General features: G+C 45.8%; 2 protein-coding genes across 2 annotated transcripts in view; both read right to left on the reverse strand.

Annotated features, from left to right (window-relative positions):
* sptbn5 (spectrin, beta, non-erythrocytic 5) overlaps positions 1-6,184 on the reverse strand; it is a 58,370-nt gene extending 52,186 nt beyond the window's left edge. The window contains exons 1-5 of the mRNA XM_076300145.1: positions 6,059-6,184; positions 2,189-2,359; positions 1,707-1,823; positions 1,226-1,383; positions 830-1,058 (exon numbers count right to left, since the gene is read on the reverse strand). Coding sequence (XP_076156260.1) covers positions 830-1,058; positions 1,226-1,383; positions 1,707-1,823; positions 2,189-2,359; positions 6,059-6,184 — 801 coding nt within the window. The remainder of the gene's footprint in view (positions 1-829; positions 1,059-1,225; positions 1,384-1,706; positions 1,824-2,188; positions 2,360-6,058) is intronic.
* A 2,301-nt stretch (positions 6,185-8,485) lies between these two features.
* Positions 8,486-24,330, reverse strand: ehd4 (EH-domain containing 4). Its single transcript, XM_076299163.1, has 6 exons — positions 23,703-24,330; positions 21,539-21,715; positions 19,457-19,554; positions 14,528-14,940; positions 12,430-12,594; positions 8,486-10,575 (listed from the first exon to the last, which is right to left on the reverse strand). Exons 1-6 carry the CDS (start codon positions 23,930-23,932, stop codon positions 10,018-10,020), a joined length of 1,641 nt encoding a protein of 546 aa, XP_076155278.1. The 5' UTR covers positions 23,933-24,330; the 3' UTR covers positions 8,486-10,017.
* Positions 24,331-24,626: the final 296 nt, after the last annotated feature.

A 24,626-nucleotide genomic window follows, 5' to 3' on the forward strand; every position in this document is an offset into this window, starting at 1 on the left:
GTGTTCACAATGAAAGTAAGACACAAAAAAGGGAGAGAAAGGGCGATACTAATTTGAGTGGGTGTATTGTATACTGTAAATGTACAGTCTATGCGTCTATGAGAGATGGGGGTGTGTATCTGTACTGGTGTGTGTGTGTGCGCTGTAAACCTGTAAATATAACACCAAGGTGTGTTGTATCAACAGATAGCTTTGATGATGTCTGTGTACATCATCACACACATTCCCCTGAGCCAAGGGAGTATCTCTCACATCACTCAGACACTAAATCAAAGAATATCACACTGAAACAGAAGATAGAAGACTTTTTGGAAAGTATATGACCCTCTGTGGCCCCCTACACACTTGTCTTGACTGACTGCATTAGTCTTTGGGAATTCCACCTCAGTATTATCACTGGGCTGCACAGCAAAAACGTGGAGGAGTCTACCAGGCACAGGAATGATAAGAGCTTTTTTTTTTACTTTTACAGGCCTGTAGGTTACATGTTCCTTTTTTTCCAAGAATGAAAAAAATCCACTCAGAATCTGGTCCTAAGTTGAACAACTTCTGTACAGGATTTGCTGTATTTCTTTTACATGTTTATGTTGAAGTTGCCCAGACAACCTCTGTTTTGAACCCACCACTGTTCACACATCTTTTGTTAGGAGAGTGTCCATTTTTAAAATGCATCACAGTTGATGGAAATGAGCACAGACTTTCAGCCAAATTCACGGGTGTGCCTTAAAAATGGACACTCCTGACCTAAGTGATTGAGTTGGATGGAAACTCAGGAGAAGGCCTGTGTGTATACTGTTGATGAGACACTGGGTCGGCAGTCGGCACTGACCTTGGCGATACGCTTCTGGACCGTCTGACCCTGCTTCATCTTGGAGAAGTAGTGGTAGTAGAGCGAGACGTAGGTCATGATGGAGCGCTCGTCCGGGTGCGGCACCATGATGTCCTCGACATCCAGTAGCTGCATGATGCCAAACTCCTTCTCGGCCAGGACGAAGGCATGAGTCAGGTTCTGCTTTGGGTCGTCCTTGTGCAGGCGCCGGTAATCAAACAAGTCGGGCCTGAGAACGAGATGGGAGTCAACTGAGACTCACCCACCAGGGGCCCATTTGGATGACCTAACTGTGGCTATGAGGTTTGCTGGTTTATATTGTGTGTCGTTCAGAATTATGTGTGACATGAAAACAAGGAATTAGGATTTTTTAAGTGTCTCACTGTTACAACTGACCGATGCGCATGAATGAGGGCGTTGAATGCCAGACCATCTCGCCAGCTACCAGAGAAGTCTTGCACATCGACGTTGGAGTAGCCAGCTGTCTTGCGTTGGCACCAGATAAGAAGGGCCTCTTTGGCGGATCGACGGGCAAGGCTGTTATGGCCGTCCACCTGAGGTCAGCACATAGGGAATACAAACACTTAGTGTGAATAGGCTCTTCCCAACTCCCTCAACTAGAGGGAGTGCTCCTAGATACAAGGATACAAGGAAGTTTATTGTCACATGCATATAGTTACTGGAAGTAAGAAATGCAGTGAAATTATGTGATCAGACCTCCCTGTCCCCATCACCATCATATCTACAGTACATTATTCACCCTTAACACACTGCAGTGATTGACTCAGTGTTCAACAGACAACCTCAACACATCCTCAGATATCTGCCCCATGCAAACTCGCTTCAGGTCCGTCCTCCATCAGCCTTGCCCCTATACCTCATCTAAGTTGATGGATCCAATCTGGAACCTCAGGATGATGATCCATAATAGGCCCAGGATCAGTGTTCTGTCTCCATCCACAATGTTCTCAGGACCAATCAGGTCCACTCGGATCTGGAGGGATCAATCAGTCATTAGGATGGGCATAAGCAGACAATGGCTATGATTCAGCATAAAGGCCTCACTATTGATTGGTTTAAAAGTAGGTTCTTATAGACCCTTTCAACAATAAAAACAAAAACAATGCTTGAACGTTCTATTTGGTTCCCAATCTACTTCCTCTGCATTAAGATAACATATGGAATGTTAAAAAGGAAGTCTTGTGGGGCCAACTATGATGCTGATAATGGAACTCTCTTGAAAGGGTTTGCTGTGACCCACCAATCACAATCAAAAGCACAACTGAAATGTGTTTTGCAGCAGCAATAAATCGAATACATGAAGCTCATGAAACAGCCGTGATAAGGGACATTTCTGACCTTTTCTTTCTTGAGGAAGTTGATGGCAATGCTGTTGTTTTCCAGGCAGTGGACCCGCAGTGTGCGGCGATTTGGGGCATTCAGAGATTTGCCGGACATGAGCTCCAAGAGACGCACCAGGTGCACCCCAGTTTTGAGCTCTGTGTAAACATCAGTCAGGTCCACCTTCTCCTACATATACACAAGAACATAAGCCATAATAGAAGAAGTTATAGAATATAGAATAGTAGTTATAGAATATAGAATAGTTATACAGAACATACAGAATAGGCATAAAGTACTGTTAGGATAGGTTAGAGTCACATGGTACTGACTTACAGGTGGGGCTTCAGTGATGTCACTACCTGTGACTAATTGGTTAAATAGCACTTGTCCTCACCTTCATGGAGAATGCAATTAGTTTTGGAAGTCCCCTTATGTTGCCGCTTTTGGACTATGGATTGTTTTTTCTTTTGGATTAACCACCACTAACTAGAATACAACTGAACTGTACAAGAACCAACGTTTGGGCTGGCCGTAGGGCTGGTAGATCGGAGGATCACTAAGTACGGGAGCACGAGGATGCCACAGGTATGTGACCGCTCTCTGATTCTCCTGCCAAGCTGACATGCACACACACACACACACCACAGTTAGGACCTACTTCCAAGTTGGTGCACCACACTTAGGGCTAGCGTGTAGGGTAGCTGTTGGGTCTTTCTGTGTTGGTTGTCTGTTTATGTTGTGAGTTGTGGGATGCTTTTAGTTAAGTTATACAACCCCTAGGAAGTTGAGAGCTTGGGCCTGCACTGCATCGTAACAGAAACAGAAGTAGAGAGAAACGGAACATTTCACAAAAAGCTCCAGTGTGGTTAGTTTCCAGTGCTGTTTTCAAATGGTCTCTTGCTTCCTTGGCCTAACATAAAGAAACCTGAGCTAAACCTCTAGATTGTACACATACACAGTTCTTTGTGCTGTGCTTTTCAGTATGTAAGCTTCTAGTGCATTGCAGTAATCTGATCATTTGAAATATGTGCATAAACTGAAGAGAAACCAGGGGAAATGAAACTCAAAGCAAAGGAAGCAAAGGTAATAAAAAAGTCTACAAGACTGGACAAATTAAGAGATCCTGGGGGGAGGGGGTCAGTGGGATTTACTCCTGTAAAAGGCAGTGATCGGGGTGACCGTAAGATTCAGAACGGCTCGTGTTGGTCATTTGTTTGCAGTGGTCAGTCATTGTGTCACTCACTCTCACTCAGTGTATCAATCCGTGGGGCTGCGGATAAGTTAGGGGTGGAGGCTGAGCAGGGTGGAGTCACAGCTGCCTGGTTGGATTCTGGCACTGCCACTGGCCAACTGCCAATGCGCTCCATTAAATGGTGACTTCATGTGATCCCTCCTCCCTATCCCACAGTGCCTCCACAGCATGCCACACCCATTCACCATTCTCAAGACACAGACACACACACACACACACATACATACATACATACTCTATGCCTTAACCCAAGCCCAAACTGGCCTCAATCTTCCGTCTGGCACATACACATAAACACACACACACACACGTGACAGGGCCGGCTCTCCATTCACCAGAGAGAACAGCAATTCCCATATTCAGCAATTCTCTCCGTAACTTTCAGCGAGGCCTCGCCACTCTTGACTGGCAGTTCAGTGCTTATTTATTCATCTGCGTGAAGCCTGGATCTATATGCCTCATGTTTATTTTCACAATCGCTCAATTGGCTGGCGTGTCAGCGGAGACAAAGAGCGTGAAAAGTGTGGAAAACACCTCCTCCTTAGGCCTGTCCGGCGGAGAACAATAAAACGTGGGCCCAACTGACCAAGGGTGGAAGGGGAAAGGGAAGGGGAAACAGTTAAAGAGTTGTCATACCTTCAGAACCAGTGCAGACAGCTATTAATATAGCTCTCTTCCTGACAGGCAGCCGAGAGGATCTGAGGAGGCACATGCCACAGCCGTAGCCTGCCCCTGAGCTTATGTAAATCCACTCTGATGTGTGTGTGTGTGTATTGTATGTGTATTTGATAGTACTCGTAGTATACATATTGGTGACAGGCAGTTGTGGGTACGCTCGTAACTAATGATCCATATGCTGAGAAGACACTTCTGATTGACATGTGAGTAGAGAGTAAATGTGTCTGCACACATACAGTACGTCAGTGTACATAAGCACAGTATGTGTGTTACAGTATCTATGCACTATGATATGATGTCAGTTTGTGATCTATTGCTGTGTGTGTGTATTTGTGCGTGTGTGTGTATGTGCGTCATCTTTGACATCTGTGTGTGCTCTCGAGTGCTCGAGTGTGTTTTGTACATGTTTGCGCCCCGGAGCCATATGAGGTGTGTGTGCCACAGGAAACACTCCCAGACTATACCTAGCGGTGACACCCAACATCCAGCATCCAGTCCCACTTCCTTCCCACCCTCCTGCTGCTGAAATATTTACGTCTACAGCGTATAACCCTCAAGGTATGTCCCCTCGCCCCATGCCTCTCTCTCTCTCTCTCTCTCTCTCTCTCTCTCTCTCTCTCTCTCTCTCTCTCTCTCTCTCTCTCTCTCTCTCTCAGTGTGTTGTTCTTCCTCCTGGAGGATGTGACAGAGGTTCAGCATGTGTAAGATCAGGGTCACCCCAGTGAGGTCCCGTTCCCTCTTACCCTCTCTGAACTCTGTCGACAATGAAAGCAAGACAAAGCTTCTCTACTGTCAGCGGGGGGGGGGGGGGGGTTTGAAGCAAGGTTAAAGGGAGTTCAATGGTTAAAGCGCAACAACGTGACAACTGTTGCCCGGGGACAACTCCATGAACACAGAGTTGAGTGCTGAGTTTCTGGATAGGTTCATCTTGTCAGTTAAAAAGCCCAACCCAAAGGACAAACATCAGGGAGTGAGTAACAGTCATACATATTGGTAATAAAAGCAAGGAAAAGATTTGGGACTGGCATTATGGCTCACATATAAAACTGCAACATTAAGATTAAACACAGCAATTATCCAATAGTCCATAACAGCCAATGTTCATTGCTTACTTTTTTCAAAGCAGTATGGGAATCAATTTGCACAAATAAATAAAAGACATACAACGAGTCCAAAGTAATGAGTATTTTCTGGTGGTATTAGTGTATACACAGACTGAGGGGGCGACCATACCACACACGGAGCCAGTCAATGCTTCCAGGTTCTAATGAGGAAATGTGTAGGCCTACTAAAAAGTATCACTATGCTGTGGTTTTGTGAATCATAAGACTCTGGTTAATATGAAGAAATGGAAGGTGCGAGCAAAAGTCCAATGTCAAAACTTTATAAGCCAATGGGGATTATTCAAGGCGCATACTTCCTCTGTGTGGGATGGATGGCTGCGGGCCACATAGCCTTTGAGTGGACTTGGGATCATTTCAGATGGTCTGATACCCAGTCACCTTCATTAGCACAACCTACTAGAGACATACACCTCCCTTCACGCACTCCAGAGGTCATGTTTGTCTGCAAACTTCATAGCCATTATTATATGAATGTACACTCCTAGAGGTGTTTTAAGCCTATTCACCTATGACCTTGACCTATTCACATGTCCTTTACCTTCAGTGCATATTAAGGTCACAGCTTCTTCATTTCAATGTCAATCAGTTACAGGCCTATTCCTTAAAGCTTTGAGTAAACTGCAAGCTTTGCAAAATGGGTAAACCCGCTGAAAACACTTATGAGAACTTGTACTGTCATAGTATTCCTTTCAGCAAATGCGTCAACACATGTTCGGTTTCTTTTTGTACTTCTAATTAGTCATAGTCATAGAGACAGTGGGGTCAACTAAGAGGGCTGCACTGGGCTGTCATTTCCTGGGCACTTCACTGATAGTGACTGCGGGTGCCTACCCCATTCTTAGCGAAGACGCTGTTCATCCATTTGGTGTAGGTCTTCTTCTGCATACCCATCCGCTGCTCCTGCAGCTGCGGGATACGACCCTGCTCATACTCCTGACCATCCCGCTTGATATCCATCACTGTTCACACACACACACACACACACACCACATGCATTACGTACACACACACACACACACAGAGTAAGTCGATGACAAAGCCCAGTGATATTGGAATCTTTTGTATTTCATTCTCTGTTATGATAAAATGTACTGACTGTAAGTAAGTGTCATTCTGACTGCTAAGATATGTAAGGGCAATTAACATCTCTGTTCTGCTGACTCTAAAGTAAATCACTCACACCCTATTGGGCTGTAAAAATTCTTGGCATTGTGAATTTCTTAGTATGACCTAAGTCTCAGCCATGTTTTAGCCAAAAAGCCACCTATTAACAATATTACATAAGAGATAAGTGTACAAGGTATAGAGGAAATTACAGAATTAACATTACAGGATGTTGGAATGGATCAGATCATGTTTAAGTTGAGTGTCTTTCCTGTCTTTAGATGAGCTTTATCTGTTGTTAGCGTAGCAGTATTTCACCAGATATGATCACCCTGAGATTTGTATCCCAATGGCATGCAAAACAGAATTCTTTAATAACTAACCAGTCCTGTTTTCAAATGAGTCTCCTTTACACACGTGAAGGTACGCTACACTACCATTCAACTAAGCTGTCTATTTAAGGAGGGCCTACAAAGTGTAAAAAGTGAAAGGAGGGCCTACAAAGTCCAAAAAGTGAAAGACGAGCACTAAGGCTCCATCCATCTCTTACCTTCAGGCCTAAAGTTAGCTTTTCAGCTACAACAGATGAGGAAATCTCAACATGTCTTGCTGCTTCAGAGTGTGCCGTCTACTCACAGACTGAGTAGAGGCAGCGCGAGGTGACCTTTGTAGCGTTAGCGCAGTTTTACTGCATGAACAGCCCTCTTACTCACCTGACACTGGCACTGCACAGGGGACAATGGTCACCCTCGCCAGGGGGGCAAGATGGGCTTGCTCGCTATTAAGAGAGCACAACAGCCTGAAGGGCTCAAGGCACAGGCTCATAAAGGGAAAATGAACATTCTTTGCCGGTATAAAACATGCAGACACACACACATGCACATACACTCACACACACACAAACACGCATGCACATACACAAACACCACGCATGCACATACACACACACATAAACATACAAACACACTTAAACATACAGTACACACACACACACAAACATAAACATACACACAAACATAAACATACACACAAACATAAACATACACACACACACAAACATACACACACACAAACACACATACACATAAACATACACACACACATACACACACATAAAATATGTTGTTCAAGGGCCATAATGGCCAATCAAACTTCAATTCCTTTTTATCTGACATATCAGCGGGTGACATCATGTCTGTTAGTTACTCTTTTGCTGGTTGTTAAATGTTATCAACCATAATTTGAGAACAAATTATCTGATGTAAATTGAATGCTAGGTAATTATAAGATAAAATGACAGCATGACGGGAATTGTCTAATCTATACAGCAAAAAACAACAGAAGATATCAGCTGTGTAGTACAAAATTCTCCAATCCAGCAAGATAACTATGAACTGATGCCATGAACCATGAAAGTAATGAAAATAAAAAGAGACAAACGCATATTTATTATTTCACATCTTTACTATCCACATTCTGTAACCCTGTTTAACGGGCACTGACATCAAATACAATTTGTTAGAAGGAAAAATATTCATACATTCATAATCACAACAGTCCATGTTCCAGAAAGGTTGACAGAGGACAGAGGCTGTCTCCCTTTCTTAAGGCTGTTATCGGCAAAACAACTCCATGACAGATCCTCAAAAAAAAAAAAAATTGTGAACAAGATTACAGGAATGGATAAACTGCACCAAGTCATAGCATTTGAATGGTACTAACTAGTTATAAGAAACAATAGTAGCCTACATGCAGCGCCCTTCATTGCGACTGCTTTAAAAACAGGCCCACCAAACATATAAGACACAAAATCCTTTACATGTGAAAGCTGCCAAATAAGCACGCTGTGTGATTTCAAGGCACACATAAGAACAGATTTAAGGTTTAAGGGTCAGGTCACACAATTGAATGTAGCTAAGACCACCACCGACCTCATCTAATCACCAAATCTAATCAATGTCAGCAGTTTTTAGAGAAGGGTTTTAAGGCAGATATATGGATGTGTGTTCAGGGGACAGTGCACTTCCCTTCATAAACACATGCCTCAGGAAAGTGTGGTTGGTGTGTGTGTGTGTGTGTGAGTGAGAGAGAGAGAGAAAGTAAGAGAGAGTGTGAATATTACATATAACACCCAGGGCTTACAACTCTGCAACAGCAGAGTAGATGCACATGTGTGAAGGTGTTACTGAAAGTGCTTGGGGTCTCAGTCACAGTGCTAGAGGGGAGATAAACCTTTTCCCTTTAGATACGTCACTCATCTGTCAGTCAGTTCTGAGCTTGTCTCAGGTTGTCATGTCACACAGCGAAGGGTTCAAAGCATTCTTTTTGTGAGTTATTTTTAAGAGTTTAACTAAATTGAGCCCATCGCCTGTAGTATGACGTCTAACTTGTTCAAGAAATGACAGTTGTATTAAAAGAACTGAAAGAGAAAAGAAAGCAAAAAGGCTCATGTCTGTATTAGAGCAGGTCTATGTTTCCTTTCCTAGAACATGGAAGTGGAACTTCTATGATTACCATTCAGTTTCCTTATAAATCTTAAACTGTCAGCAATTTTCTGTACAGGAAATGAGACACCCAGTGGGGCGTCTGGTTGACCGACACTCCCCCATGAATGACCAAAGGAGAGAATGACAAATTTAATCTTAAAATTCATTACCAAATGTATATATTTACTAATCATATAATTTATATACATAATGTATTTAGTCGTCAATTAAGTACAAAATGAAGAAATGACCGCAATTGACATTGAAATATCTTTTGTTAGAATGAAATAAAATGTTCTTATTCAGCCTTGTGTTTGTAACAACAATTCTGTCTTTAGTAACAACAATTTTTGTAACAACATTTCTGACTTTTGTAACAACAATTTTTGTAATTTTTTCTCTGTCTTTGGTTTTTACTGCAGAATTTGCTTTGGAATGAAATTAGAGCAACGGACTAAAGCAAATGCGTAAACTACAATGAGTGCACTAAAGTGTTGTGTCTGTCATCTATTTTGTTACATGAAATTGACCATTTCAGAGGGACATTTAACAATGGAATGCTAAACAGCAAAATGTATATAATATAAACAAAGTATTTTTTAACTGATATATATTTAGTATTAATTACTAATATATTATCTATTACTTAATGTATGACATGTATCGTCATTTAAAACTGAAATGAATGCAGGCCAAAGTATCAAGCCTCTGGAGCTGCAGCATGTCTTATGACACAGGGCTCACGCAGCTCTGCCCTGCCTGACACAATGCAAGAACAAACTCTATGAGTCATGAGGTTGTGTTCTCCACTCAAATAACGCTCTAAGACTGCACCCAGTCTGGCCTGGGAAGCTTCTGAAGCATTTGGTTGGCTCTTGGAACGAGCTCAGAGTTCAGAGAGGGAAGGCAAATATCACCATCACAATCACCAGGGCCAGCACACTGCCCGGGGGCATCTGTTGAGCCGATCTGCCTAATCACCTTCAGTAATGCACCACATCCAGCGAGCAATTGTGACAGAGATGTAAAAATATCACTTTCTACAGTAACAGTATACATAAAGGAGCAAAAGAAAAATAGATACTACATAAAATCAACTGCATTTGACCTATATAAAATGAAGTGAACAGTTCCACAGTGCAGAGGCTGTGAAGGCTATGGGCCAAGAAGAGTCTCTCGGTTCTGCCGACCCAGCATGCATCAGTCCTCCTGGTGGTTATACAGGGTGTCGGCGGTGGGGTCCTTGCGGTGCGAGGGCGGCACCAGGTGCGAGGGCAGCTCATTGGGCAGCTCGTAGCCCTCCAGCTTGACCTTGATGAGATGCTGTGCCAGAGCAAACTCCTCGTCATCCAGCATGCCGTCGTGGTCGCAGTCAGCCAGCTTCCAGATCTTTCCGAGCACCGTGTTGGGCAGGCGTGAGTTCATCATCTCCTTCTTGGCGTTAACGCCCGTCACCTTGCCATTGATGGGCATGAGCGTGTAGAAGATCTCGTCGTAGCGCGGCTTGTCGCGGTGGACGATCCATTCATCGGCGTCGGCGCCAGCACTGATGCCCTCACCATAGCCGCGGCCGAACGGACTGTCCTCAGAGCCCTGGAAGGCACCGCCGGACACTATCTTGGCCGGATGCTTGCTCTCCTCCTCACGGATGAGCGTCATCAGGCCCGAGATCTTGTTGCTCAGCATCTTGTCCACAGACTCGACCAGCTTGATCTTCAGCGACGGGAACTTGCTGAAGTCGTAGTGCTGGAGCTGCTCCTGTAGAGGGATCACACACACACACACACACACACACACACACACACACACACACACACACACACACAGTGTCAGAGAAACCAGACATGAACAAAACAACTTTCATTGCACAACTAATCCTTTTATCCTAAGATTGCCATCATGACAAATGATTCTGAATCATTTATCAATCATGCTCATGCATATCTTTTCAGAACCATTCCACATGCAGTCAGAGCTTACAAAACTCTCCAAGGGAGTGTGGGCCAGGTCCGTTTCCCATAGCCCCTGGCCCTGAGCGCACACGCCTCCACCCTCCCCTTTGGAGAGCAGCTGAGTGACCCTGAGCAGAACACCAGGAGAGTGTGTGTGTGTGTGTGTGTGTGTGAGTGGGACTGGGACGGGTGGTCCAGCTGTTGTGTTACATGGACACTCAATTGCTTTGCTGGCTCACAAACACACACGGATAAAAGAGAACGACAAAAACCCCATAAAACACACACACATCCACATACTCACCCAAACATGCACACACACACACACACACTCAATATGTCATCTGTGCAGGAAACACAATTCCTGGTTAGGGAGCTCTCAGCTGCACAGCTCTCTGTTCCTCATCAGAGAGAGGGCGTTCCTCCAGACTCCAATACACACACACACGCACACAACATTTCAGCTGCATTTCTGCCCTAAAACCCAAACTCTCCCCAGCTCCTCGGAGCTCCTCCATCAGAGGACCCAGCCTGTTGGAGGCAGACGCTCATGGCAAGGCCTCTCAGGAGTGGCCCGGAGAGGATGCGGTCATTGGGTCCTCCTGGACAGTCATCTCCACTGAGGCCAGCTCAACTCGGCTGGCAGCTCCTCTGGCTCCCCAGGAACTGAAGTTCCAAAAGCTCTGTCTTTCATGCCACGGCCAAAGGGCGGGTGGGAAAAACATCAACCTTAATGGAGCTTCACTTTCCTCAACTCCCCAGCCCGACACTGGCCAGCTCACACTCACACACATCCCCACTGGATTACACTGGGCCCTGGTCCACTCTGATGTGCTCTCCAGGGCTTTGGCTAATGCCTGCACTCCCTCACATTACACATGTGTGGTCATGAGCATAAATTCATGTTGAAAGTCCTCCTGAAAATGTGGAGAGAAATAACCCCCTCTCACCCATAAATCGCATTCGCTGGTGGACTACTAAATCCTTTACGGCTCTGGGACAGGACAGAGGAGTGATTTCTTTCCTTAACAGGAGGATCCGAACACTTGTAAAGATCTTACAGATTTCAGCTAAGCTAAGGGGTGAAAAGGTTACTTGTGTGGCGGCAGTGTTGGAATGAGAGATGGTGAGGAATGGGAGATAATTAAGGCTGTGGTGGCCAGCCACATTGTAAAGCAGAATTCACCAAGCGTTGGATTGTTCACCCACTAATAGGGAACGTGAGCTGGGATTAGACCGTCATGAGACAGGTTAGTTTTACCCTACTGATGATGTGTTGTTGGTTACAGCAGGGGTCCTGCAAGGTCCCATGGGTAATACTCAATTATTTAATTCATCAATCCTCCCTTCCTTCCTGCCTTTCTTATACCCTAGCCCCTCTCTCTGATACACAACACAGGAATGAAGGAAACGAGGAAAGAATGCAACAACGCTGCTGTACTCAAGGACATATTAAGAAATGAGATGTGCTTAATGTCTTCATTCTGACCTAGCAGGACAATAATATATAGTAGGTATACTCCCACTGAACTCAAACTCAAACCTATAGATACACCTGTAGCGCTATGGGGAGGCTCTTGACAACCACGATGTACAATAGGCATCAGGGACATTTCGGTAGCCAGCCCAGGACAGGCCAGGGTCGGACGTGTGTGCTCACCTGCATCTTGGTGACGTTGGGGAAGTCTCCGGGCGAGATGTGGTACTCCCTCTGGAGCATGAGGTAGATCTCGGGCAGACGAGCGATCAGCTCCTCCTTCTTCTTCTCCTTCCCAAAGAGCGACGGCATCTCCTTCTTCAGGTAACTGATGATGTAGGCGTGCACCTGAGAACGGCCACATGGTCAAGTGGAAAGAAAGGGAGAGAAATAAGGGAAGGGTGTCAACACATGGAGAAAACTGAAATGTACTGACCACTGCATATGCCTACAAAATGAACAAAAATAAGCTTGCCGCTAATATACATGAATGAACACAACATAACACATGACCAATCAGAGGCTTTGACTAGGGAGGCCTGAGAAGAGGTTCTATGAGCACTGCTCTTTTACGTCATCTGTGATAAGCAGTTGCGTCGACAAGAGCTCAGCACAAGCACTAGGTGCAGTGGCTCTTATTAATAGATGCCTTTCAGACAGCAATTTATTATTGCTCTCAGGTCCCGACCTTCTGTTCTGTGCTTTGTGGCGATATGGAGTTATCGGAGTGGCCTCGGATTTGATGGAGTCGTTCACGCACCTCTGGTCACTCTCTGCCCCACCCCCGCCTCCCTGACCCCCCCCACCCCTGAAGCAGCAGTGTAGCCAGAGGGGAAACGTCCCGGTCCAATGTTTACTCAAAACCTTTCCTCAATAATGGAGGAAGCGCTCTCTCGGCAGGAGCCAAAATAAGAGTGTGTCTTCCCCCTGTCAGGAATGTTTATTCTTCTTTGAAAAAATTAAATAAAAAATAAGGCCCTGGGGCACCAAGGTGGGGAGGGGAAAGGCTGAGGGCTAAACAGATGGGGGGGTCAGGTGGTGAGAGACACGTCACAGAGTACACACGTTCTCACACACACACACACACACACACACACACCCCCTGTGCCAGGGCGAGCCAGCTGAGAGCAGGGGAAAGTAGGTATGCGTGTGTGTGTGTGTGTGTGCATGCCTTTGTAAGTGTGAGTGTGCCAGGGAGGTGGGGTCGAGAGAGAGGCTGAGAAGGTCACTAAAGCTCCCTCCACTTCTACCTCACGTGGACCTTCATGCCGCAGGAAGGAATTTGGAGCCCCGGCGGATTCCTGTTTGCGCCGCCGAGCTGGAAAATATTGCGGAAGAGATAAGAGGCTGTTTTTTTAAAAAGGGCCTGTCTTATGAGAGCGCAGTGAGCAAGCGTGAGAGTTGTGTTAACCAACGGGGAGAGTGTGCCTTAGATGAATGGTGTGCGTGAGGGCATGAGTGATGGTGGGTTATGTCAGAATGTACAAGAGGTTTTCGGGGAGCATACACACTTGAAATGAGTGTGATCGAGTGTGTGTGTGGGTCTGTAAGCGATGGGTCGGAGTTCAGGAGCCAGTCTCTGGTACCAGTTTCACTCCCCTACACCCGGTCTCCCTGAAGGCACACACACACACACACACACACACACACACACACACACGCACACACACACACGCTGGGATGATATACCTCCACAGTACAGGGGTCAACATTATGTTCTCAGAGTGGAGATGAGGAACTCGAGCTGTAGTGATAATTGGTTTCACATGGGAGTCACGTTTCATCAACACTCCACCTTATGAGGTCTGGGCAGAATCATAATTTTTGGGACTCGTAGCACCATGCTTACAGTAGGGGTCATTCACCCTTTAACATCTACTGTAGCCAATCTCAATGCTTTACTCATATTCAGTGCTAACCTTCATCCATTCTATTCCATTATTTATTTATTTCATAAAATCAGCCAGTTGTCTCTGGTAATAACAATAAGAGAGTTAAAAGGCAAAGTAGCGTACAGAAAACTTGATCCCTCTGCTTTCATTCCTGTCTCTGTGGGGGGTGGGAGACAAGGAGGTGTGATTGTATGGGTTTAAATGTAGTGTACTGATAAAGTGGGGACATGGGATAAAGCAAAGACAAAACTAACGTATGGCGCAACCAGATGTGACCCGACAGCTCCGGACACCTACGCTTACATGACAGAGTAAGTGTGCTTGATTGTAATAATTCAACACAGTTTCACTCAGCCAGGGAAAGATATGGAGGCATGGCTGGGGCGCACCTTGGCCAGACGGGCTCTCTTGATGAGGTCGTTGAGCTTCCGCAGGGCGGCGTTCCGCGGCAGGCTCTGGATGTCGCGGAACAGGTCCTGTGTCTCGGCCTCGAACAGGCGCCGGTTGTCAGTGTTCTGGAGCGGCTTGGCCCAGAAGGAGCCCAGGTAGACGCGCACCACCTCGGGCGTGTTGATCACCTTGCCCAGCGACCACATGAGGGCGCCGTAGACGCGCATCAGCTGCTGCGTGTCCACCTGGTCGGCCTTGTTGAGCACCACGCGGATCTTGTCGTCCTGGCCGCGCAGCGCCTTGATGGCCTCGGAGAACTCGTCGGAGATGTCCAGCTTGTGCGCGTCAAAGAGCAGGATGATGCGGTCTACGCGCTCTCCGAACCAGCGCAGCACCTCGGAGAAGTCGTAGCCTAACAGGGAGAGGAAGAGGAAGTCAGAGTGGTGCGGTGAAGTCAGAGATGAAGATGTGAGAAGTTTGTGTGTGTGTGTGTGTGTGGGGGGGGGGGGGGGGGGGGGGGGGTTGCCCAAGTGAGTGATGCAGACACTGACTGTGGTGTGAGATGCCTGTGTTGCACACGTGCAGAGACGGACTGGCAGTGTTTGCATTGTAGGAGGGGACACATCCTGACAAACAGTTGCACCAGTGTCAAAACATCCAGCGTGAGGCCCCATGTCAGGTGTTGAAGCGCAGCATAGAGTCAGACCTTCCACTGACCATGCAGACAACACCGCAGAAACACCACAGGTTATCACTGACCATGCAGACAACACCGCAGAAACACCACAGGTCATCACTGAAAGTCCTGCATGTGGTGTCACTGGCAAATATTTAAACTGATGAAATGGGGTGAGGTTCACACGCTGTTAAACATCTCTGTGTATTTTGACACACACACACACACACACACACACACACACACACACACACACACACACACACACACACACACACACACACACACACACACACACACACACACACACACACACACACACACACACACACACACACACACACACACACACACACACACACACACACACACACACACACCTTTCACAGCAAGATAACAGCCAGATTCTCAGCTTAATTAGAAGGGTATTCTAACACTCTCTAAGACAAACCCAGATATAGGGGAGGGTGCCTTCACATCTGTGAGTCATTCCACTGGTGCCACTATTCCCTGAAAGCCCATACTCGCTTCCTAAACTCCCATTCTAAATTGTAAAGTGTTTGTCAATGGATACCACATCAACACCCATGCATGTATGCAATCCAAACACTGGTCTTAATCATCTCACCAAGAATCAAGAGATTGCAGTTAGCCTGACCAGCCAGGCCAGACAGATTGCTTTCAGTGAGCAAAGCACATTTAGGCCGCATGCAATGTCACTGACGAAGCCCAGCAGGCACTCAGATTTAAATAACATGCAAGGTGTGCTAGACTCTTTCATAATTAATGACAGGCAGAGGGATTGGGTGACAGGGAAATAACCGATAATAAACACGCTTAGAACAAAAAAGATGTGGAAAGGGGAAGTGAGAGAAGGAAGGATGAGGAAATACATTTTGGGGGGGGGGGGGGGGGATGCGCTGGCGGTGGTGTGTTGTGTGTGTGTGTTGGGGTGAAGGAGCTGGACACTGAGATATATAGAGTGTAGCAGAGGGAGAGGCAGGAAAAGGCTAAGAAGAAGAGAAGACGGTTAAGACGGATGACCGATGACACAGGGATGAACTGTGCTCAGACCCACGGACTGATTTGTGTCGGGTGGAGCTCACAGAGAATAAATCTGCCCCTTAGTAACAGGAATAACTGCTTACAATACAAATGCTGCCCCGAAACACAGCAAAACCGCCACAGAACCTACGATGCACACAAGATGCACACTGGCATACGCTGACATGCACATGAATGACAAGTGCACATGAAGATACACTAAGTGCACACACACACACACACACACACACACACGCTAGGGGGGAGAGGCAGCGCTCTCATTCTTGACTTTCGGAAGGAAGGTCGGCCACAGTTTTGCGATGACTGTGAGCAGCCCTTGGCGCAATTAACACGTTTTCCAAATGACCCTGTATAGACAAGGAAACTTGGCCGCTGGAACAACAATAGCAGCGATTACATAGGAGGTCAGTGATGCAGGCCCCCCCAATGCCAAGTCCTTATTTGGGGCGGGACCCTCAGCAGTTACTTTTAGTGTGGGAACCGTCGGGGCCAATGGAAATCACTCTAACATCAGTTACTCGGTTCACTCAGTTCACAAACGCACTCAAACATTCAATCATACATTTCCAAGCCCAAAGCCTAAACCCATTACTTGACATAGGGTCAATGTTGCTGTTAAGATAAAATCGGTTATGACTTGTTGCAAACCTGTTTTAATTCGTATGACATAACTTTGCATGTTCCTGAGTATGTGTAATTTCGATTATGATAAAGGTGCAATGTTTGTGTCACTGTCAAACAGACTAGAGACCGATTTGTATCTTAAGATAAAATCTTATGTTTTTATCCGTGGCAATCTCTTGCTTCAGTCCTTAATCAACTTCTGCTCATAGTGTCTTCCACTGTTGCAGACAGTTTCGCCACTGGTACCACATGCTAGAGGGGATGAGCCACCCAACTTCTGTCTGCTATGATGTACAACTGTGTCACTGGCTTTGCTGTCTATCCTGAGTCCCATATACAAAAGTAAGCTACATCTATGTCTGTCAACACATCATAAAGATGACATCAGACTGTTACTGTAATAGGTTGCGCTATGCAATCTGTGACAGTACTTGCTGGCGTAAGTGTGCGACTATGTCAAGAGCTATTTGTCCAGTGATGACACACACACAGCCAAAAAACCGAGCTGCTTGCAGATACGCACGGAGTTTGAGATACACGCCTGCCGCAGACTCCCGATCGAGTCCACCGCCCGATGATGGGCCATGAGAAGAATGCGAAGTGGCGCAGGCTGGAGGAATGCAGCCTCAGCTGAACGAGGAAAACCAGGAACAGATGTGCTAACGCCCAGAGCCCCATGTCTGTAAAACCCCTCCACCCCACCCCCCAACCCCCAGCCTCTAACTCCACTGCACCAGCACCAGCAGCAGACCCACAGGACATTTGGTCATGACAGCCAAGCAGGGAGCTACCTTACGGACATGCAGTGACACACAGAGAGCCCTGGAGGAACACGGCATCCCCAGCAGACAACATGTCTTCCTTGCTGAAGGTTAAAGCAACACGATCAGCACTAGACAAGTGGACAGACTACTTCAATGATCGACAACAACACAGTTAGCACTAGAGTTAATAAGACCACCTCCGTGATGGACACAGCAACACAGTAGTCGAAAGGAATTGGTACATCTGTAATGTAATGACTGCCTTACGACACAAAATGTTACCGACACAAACACACACAGTTTGTTGTAGAAGTAGCCTAATAAGCCTCAATGGCTTGAAATGGAGTATCTGTCCACTCCATATCACCACTACATATTACTTTTCAGACTACAACAAACTTCAGAAGACTGCAAAGGCTCTGTAGGCGGCCACATGCATGCACGCCTGTAAAAGAGCGGACATAGGACTACACCCCGTACTGCACAGCAGACTGCCGCGTCCCCACCAAACTATTCATTCACACAATGGCAGGCAGGTCACACCATTGCCAGGCTTGTCCAGATGCTCACTGAAGGCATGAGCCAAGAACTTTCACTTCTCCACTGATTGCATCATACGCCCAGCGACTCCACCCCTGCATTTAGGCATGTATACACACACACACACATGCGTGCACAGGCAGGCCCGCACAAGTGCGCACACACACCACATATATAAGCTCAGACACACACAAAGACACATATGCATGGCACACATGCAAATACACAAGCACACACACACACACTCTAATCAACCCACACAGAGATCAAATACAAACAAGCATAAAACTTGCAACAGGAAAAACTCCAGCGTCACAGACTGCTGGTTTATCTGGTCTTTCCCTTCGTTGACTGCCAACTTAAACAACAACCTTCAAATACCCCCTCCAAAGACAGACAGACAGACACACACACACACACACACACACACACACACCTCCCTGTGAGCACTGGCACCTGTCCAGCCCATACTCATACCCTACCACACACACACCACCAGGTGCCTCTCTGCACACACTACCAAAAAGAGGAAGAGAGAGAGAGTGAGAGAGAGAGAGAAAGAGAGAGAGAAGGAGAAGTGTGGAGCTGAGAGGTGCAGGAGGGTAATCCACAGCTGGAGTTCGGGGTGCGGGGGTGGGCCTGAAGCTCATGTTTCCACCAGGGAAAAGGGGAAAGTGTGACAGTACTGAATCTGATAACGGTATGCGGAGAGAGGACGAAGTGTGTGTGTGTGTGTGTGTGTGTGTGGCTCAGGCATCACTATGATTTTCAAGTCTTACCCTAAGCAAACTACAGAGAATGCACTGTCTGCGTCTCACCCTTATGCACATTAGACAGCAACTGCACTGACTAAAATGAGGTGAGATCACACCAAGACAAATCACTGTTTGAACTGTATCAGTGTACCATCACATTTCTTCTACAGATATATTGAAGAAGTGCAAGGCACAACTGGTTTCATGTCAACTGCTGGAAAGTAAGGCTAATTTGCAAGTGAAATGTGTGATGTACATGCCTAGAGTACAATCACACACATTGAGGCTCCAGACTAGAATGTCCAATCTACCAAAAAAACAGTTCAGCACCTGTCTGAATGTGGCACTTTAGGTTTTCTTCAAGAACTCGATTACAAACCAGCACATTCATAACAGAAATGCTGTCAAGAATGCAACAGGGGTAGGGGTAGGGGTAGGGGTGCTGTGCTGTGCTGTGCAGTTGCTTCCTCTGCTGCATAGTGTTGTAGCAGAGCTGTGGCTCACCTCTGCTGATGCGCTGTTTCTCTCCTGACAGGATGCCTGGCGTGTCGATGATGCTGATGCTCTGGAGCACCTGATTGGGCATCTGGGAACAGATTAACCTAAAGCCAACCAATGAGAGACAGAACATATTTGATGTCTTATCAGATTTTTATTCAGTGATTCTTCAACCCTTCCCTTAAGGTATCTGTGCTACATCCACAAGATATTTAAATTCAACCAATCAGACACAATGTAAGACAACTCCCTATGATGCTCTAATTTACATAATTTAAGCTATAAATAAACTTGACTTGACTTGACTTAAGCTAGAGGAACCTTGACATAAATACTAGCTGGCTAGCTGACTCTCCACCTCAGGAATTTCTAAATGCACATGGACAATATCCAAGAGCAATGATAGTGTTGAGGTCAGATCATAACCTTCAAGTTGTCAGGTATGATTCACTCACAAATCCCTCTCCAACTATTCTTAATCACAACTGACCAAAGGGATTGTGTTGTCTCTCCCACAGAAACCGCAGTAGAAGTTAATGCACACTGACAGCCATTGATTACATTCAGTGTTCATATATTTTGCTACCAAATGGTTACATTAATTTAAGACTGTCCCAGCTCACCTCATCCACATCTCTTGAAAGTAATCAGGACTAACGTATGTGCCAAAACTACAGTCATAACTTGATCTAGAACCAAACCACTAGCTAAAGTATACATCAATGGCATTCCATTCCTGCCGGTTCCTTGTACACCATAGCTAATCTCTCACAGCATGTCCAGCAGCACCAATGCTGTGTTGAGACTCTTCATCAGCTTCCTAGGAACATCAGAGAATACAAGTGTTCTTACACAATACTTGGCTATTACAAGAGAAAGGGATGAGAACAGTCTGAAAAGGCACTTTCAAAGGTCCAATAAAGGTCCAATAAAGAGTACGAGTTGTTCAGCTTTCATTCAGGATAGCCTTGGTAGACTAGGCGGAGGAAAAGGAGAATAATAAAAAAATTAAAAAAACACCTCACACTGCAAATCTGTAGTGTGACGCACAGAACCGAGTACGGGAAACAAAGAGTATTGTTAAGAGGTTCCTCTTGACAAGAGCAAAGGTCCTACGCCAGGAACGCCTTTGACCTCAACTTGGATAGCTGTCAGAGAAACACTTATTCGTTTCCCCTGCACATATATGTCCACACACACACACACACTGTCTAGAAACCCCTGGCTGCCCATCCCGCTGCTATATTTACACATATTTTTTTCCCTCTTCACGTCCCAGCCACCCCCTGTCGCCATGATTGTAGGAGTGCAACCTCCTCCCTACTCTGTGAACCGAGTGTAGTGGGGACCTTGTTTATGGAAACCATCTGACAGGGCTGAACGGAGCGAGGGGGCCTAAGAGAGGAAGTGATGGGAGCTTGGCATCTAAAAACAGCATGCACCTATGCGCTCCTCACAAATACCTCCGCAAACAAGAGTCAACAGGGGAAACTGCCTATTATTAAACCACTTTTGTGTGAAAGTACTGACTGCCACAACACAGGATGCTAAATCCCCTGTTACACAATCTGGAGGGAGAGAGAGATAGAGAGTTTGTGGGATCAACATCTTCAGCCCTAAAGACATTCTTCTAGTTGGTGAGCACTTGTCCGCATTCCAAGCCTGTGAAGATGGGGATTGAGACACGCAGGTCTACAATACATGACAAAAATATATACTGGCGATTGTGCCCCTGAGCACGCCCCTGTATATGTGTGTTTACTGTAATCATTCAAATCCCTCCTCCAGGGCAAAGGCACACTGGCGGTGTCTACTCTGCTGCTCTATTCCAAGCATGTGCAAAATTCCTGAGCATTTTTCCTTGCTGGTAGCAGCTGGGGACCTGACATCAGCTAAGGAAGCAGTAGCACTCATCACCCTTATGATCTTCTCTAGGTGTGCCTATCTGTGCTAATACCTGTGTGGGCACAGTGGAAAGCCCCTAGTAGGAGTTTTTTTTTGTGCGAGTGAGTGTGCTGTGTCAAAGAAACTTTGACCTTTATACAGTTCAGTTCTCCATGAGAGATCAGCAGTGATGTGATGCTTTACCTGTTGAGGAAGGCGTTTCCAAAGGCATTGAGTTTGCGGAATGGCTTCTTGGGGTCCACGACCAGGGCATTACCCGGGATGACACCCTCGTTCTCCCCGTACATGACGGCAATGAAGCCATCGGTGGTGGGCTCTGGTCCAATCCTCATGCCAGGAAAGTCCTGCTCCAGCAGATACCTACAAGGAGCACAATAGATAGGTCAGTAACACATAACACTAATTACAAGATGTTTTTCATGTATTTCAACATAAATAAGATATATTCAGAGTCAGGGGTGAAAAAATAAACATACTACCTGTAGAAAGTATAGTCATGACATGGATAATATATGTTTCAGCAATGAATGAGCCATTGAAATGGATGGGATATTGTGAAAAGAGACATTTCACGACAAGAGAAACTCATCTCACTAGCAGGGAACCAAGAAACATATGTAAGCAATATTGCAATCTGCCCACCATACTTCCTTCCTCTCCATGTTTCAGGGCTCTAAGAATTGAGAAGCTCAGTCAGTGGCTGAATTCTAGTTTACTAGAGAATGATTCATACCCCTCAAATCTATCATTTCAACTGGGACACAATAGCCCACAGATCTGAGGCCAGAGTTACACAACCCAGGAAACCCTTTTTGCTGTCATAGTGGTAGACCAGTCAACAGATCTGAAACAGAATGTTCACAAGTCAAATGGTCTGAAGAGAGACAAACTCATGACAGACCAAACACAATGGCCCTGTGAGACTGAGCTCTCCAGTTCCCTACGGAAGAGCAGGTCGGAGGCGTGTTGCTCCATTTCCTGATAATGCGATAAATGGGGACAGAGCACATGAATCAATGTGCTCTTGGAATTACTACTGGCTGTCTCCTCACTTCAAAGCCTGCACAAACACTAGAGGAGTACCCTGTTCTCCCCCAACACAAACACACTTGGAGCAAAGGGGGGGATGCAAGGACAAGACAAAAACAAAGTAATTTGTCATTTGGCTCTTCCTGAAACTCTCTTGCGCAGATCCAACACAAGCACACAACAAACATAGCCTAGTACTCACATGTGCACAAACACCATGCTGTGAATTAAGCATATCTTGGGTAAGAGACCTTGATCAAGAGGTCAAACCAAACATTCCCATGTATAATCTTTAAGAAAAGACACACTCTCTCTCTCTCTCTCTCTCTCACACACACACAGACACACACAAAACTGATAAAACGGCACAATCTTTCATGAAATATGAACGAGACTCAGAGGCAGCAGCAAAGGAATTTGCCTTAGGTGGAATAACATAAAAAGCTACAGCAAGCCCACATGACTCAACAATTCCCCTTAAACCACTTTAAAACTCATGGTGAATAAACCATTTATAAAACTCTATGGTGAATGGCCAAGCCTGGGAAGAGAGTGTGTGTGAACTTTGTTGGTCTGGCGCAAACGAGGCTCACTAGCAGTCACTATTTACTACTCGTCACCCAGTAGAATATATAGGCTTTGAATGGGGACTCAGGTTTACTTTTTGTTCACCTGACTCTCAGCCTTGCCTCGGTGCATACATGTGTGGCTGGTCACGGAAACTCTACACTTTAGGAACCTCAGACAAGAAAAGGTACACACCCAGCCTCTATTATCTGACAACAGCAGGCTACGTCTACGGCACACGCGCAGTGCTGAGAACGGTTGACTTTCCAGCGTGTCAAAATCTCATGACCTGAAGTAGGGGTGCCCTCGTGAGAAGCTAAGGTGAAGTCGAGTCACTTTAATGCATATCAGTGCATAGCCAGACAAGAGCAATTGAACAGTCACAGATACAGCCGAGATGAGTCACATGAGTGTGGTACGATATCAAATGTCTGAATCAAGTATGCCTATTTTTAACGCGATGGCGGCGACTCGATTGATGCCACTTGGAGCGTGAGGTGCCGTAAACTTGCATAGGGAGTAAACACCTGAGCGTCATAGTACCTTTTAATTAAATAATGCTACTTATTCCACTGACATTACAGAACAGCTGTTAAGGGGAGCCAGCAACAGGTCGCCCATGTTAAAAGTGAAATGTGTTTCTTGCGTGAGTAAGCATAAACTGCTAATCCCAACATTTCTTCCACTCTCGTCTCGATTTGTATTTCAGAAGCTACTTTGTAAATATATTACATTCAAAGAGTAGGACTACCTTATGAATGAGGTCTTCCCGGTTGAGTATTGTCCAACGAGTAACACCATAGGTTTACTCTGAAAATCCGCGTCCTCCAGTGCAGGCGAGTGGAAGTCATGGAAAAGGTAGGTTTCTTCAAGGGGTAGTAATTTTCTGGTGTAAAGGCTTTGAAGACCCTCTGTCACAGTTTGAAACATGTCTCCCTCCTTGTTTCGTCCTCCTTGCTCCTTGGAAGCCCAACTAAACATGATGATCCTCTCAAAACCTGGTTGAGGACCTACACAACTTCCCTTTTTCCCCAAGCCCTAGCTTTAAAGCGACGTTAAAGATTATTGTAGGCTGCCCAACAAGCCTAACCGCCGGCGCCGATGCGTAACGTGGCACATACAACAGACCCTTGTGTTGTACCAGAGACACTCCGTTATGTCGCCTTGGGATGCGTGTGCGCACTGAGTCTCACCTGAATTTCTTGCCTGAACCACCACCCTTCCTATGACGTAACATCTGAACATGCTACGAGGAAAATTACTGGACAGTTTCAGAGGGCAGCCCCAGATGAAGTGGTGCGCGTAGTCGAGAATAACCTGGTAAAATGTTTTAAACACAGAATGCAGAGAAGTCAAAGCTAGTTAATAGGCTACCTACACGAGTAGGTAAAAAAAAAAAAAAAAAAACATCAAAGCATAATATGTTAAGTAGGCTATATGCTTCGCTCTTTAGATTTCTCTGCAGTAAGGTATGCATCGATTTAACATTTTTCGATTTTATCGTTCAGTGTAGACTACTCGTTTGCTGATCACAAGCATAGGGAAAAATCGGTTGAAAACGTGCAAGTTTGCTTTTTGAGGCCATTATTGTAAAGAAGTAGGAATGTCACATAGGCCTATGTTTATTAGTCAGCAGAATAACACGACGCGCCAACTAGCCTAGGCTACTGTAGCA

This window comes from Alosa pseudoharengus, unplaced genomic scaffold (assembly GCF_046254945.1).
Source record: "Alosa pseudoharengus isolate Yale_2024_CS ecotype anadromous, Long Island Sound unplaced genomic scaffold, YU_APseudo_1.1 YU_APseudo_1.1_scf_22, whole genome shotgun sequence".
Classification (NCBI taxonomy): domain Eukaryota; kingdom Metazoa; phylum Chordata; class Actinopteri; order Clupeiformes; family Clupeidae; genus Alosa; species Alosa pseudoharengus.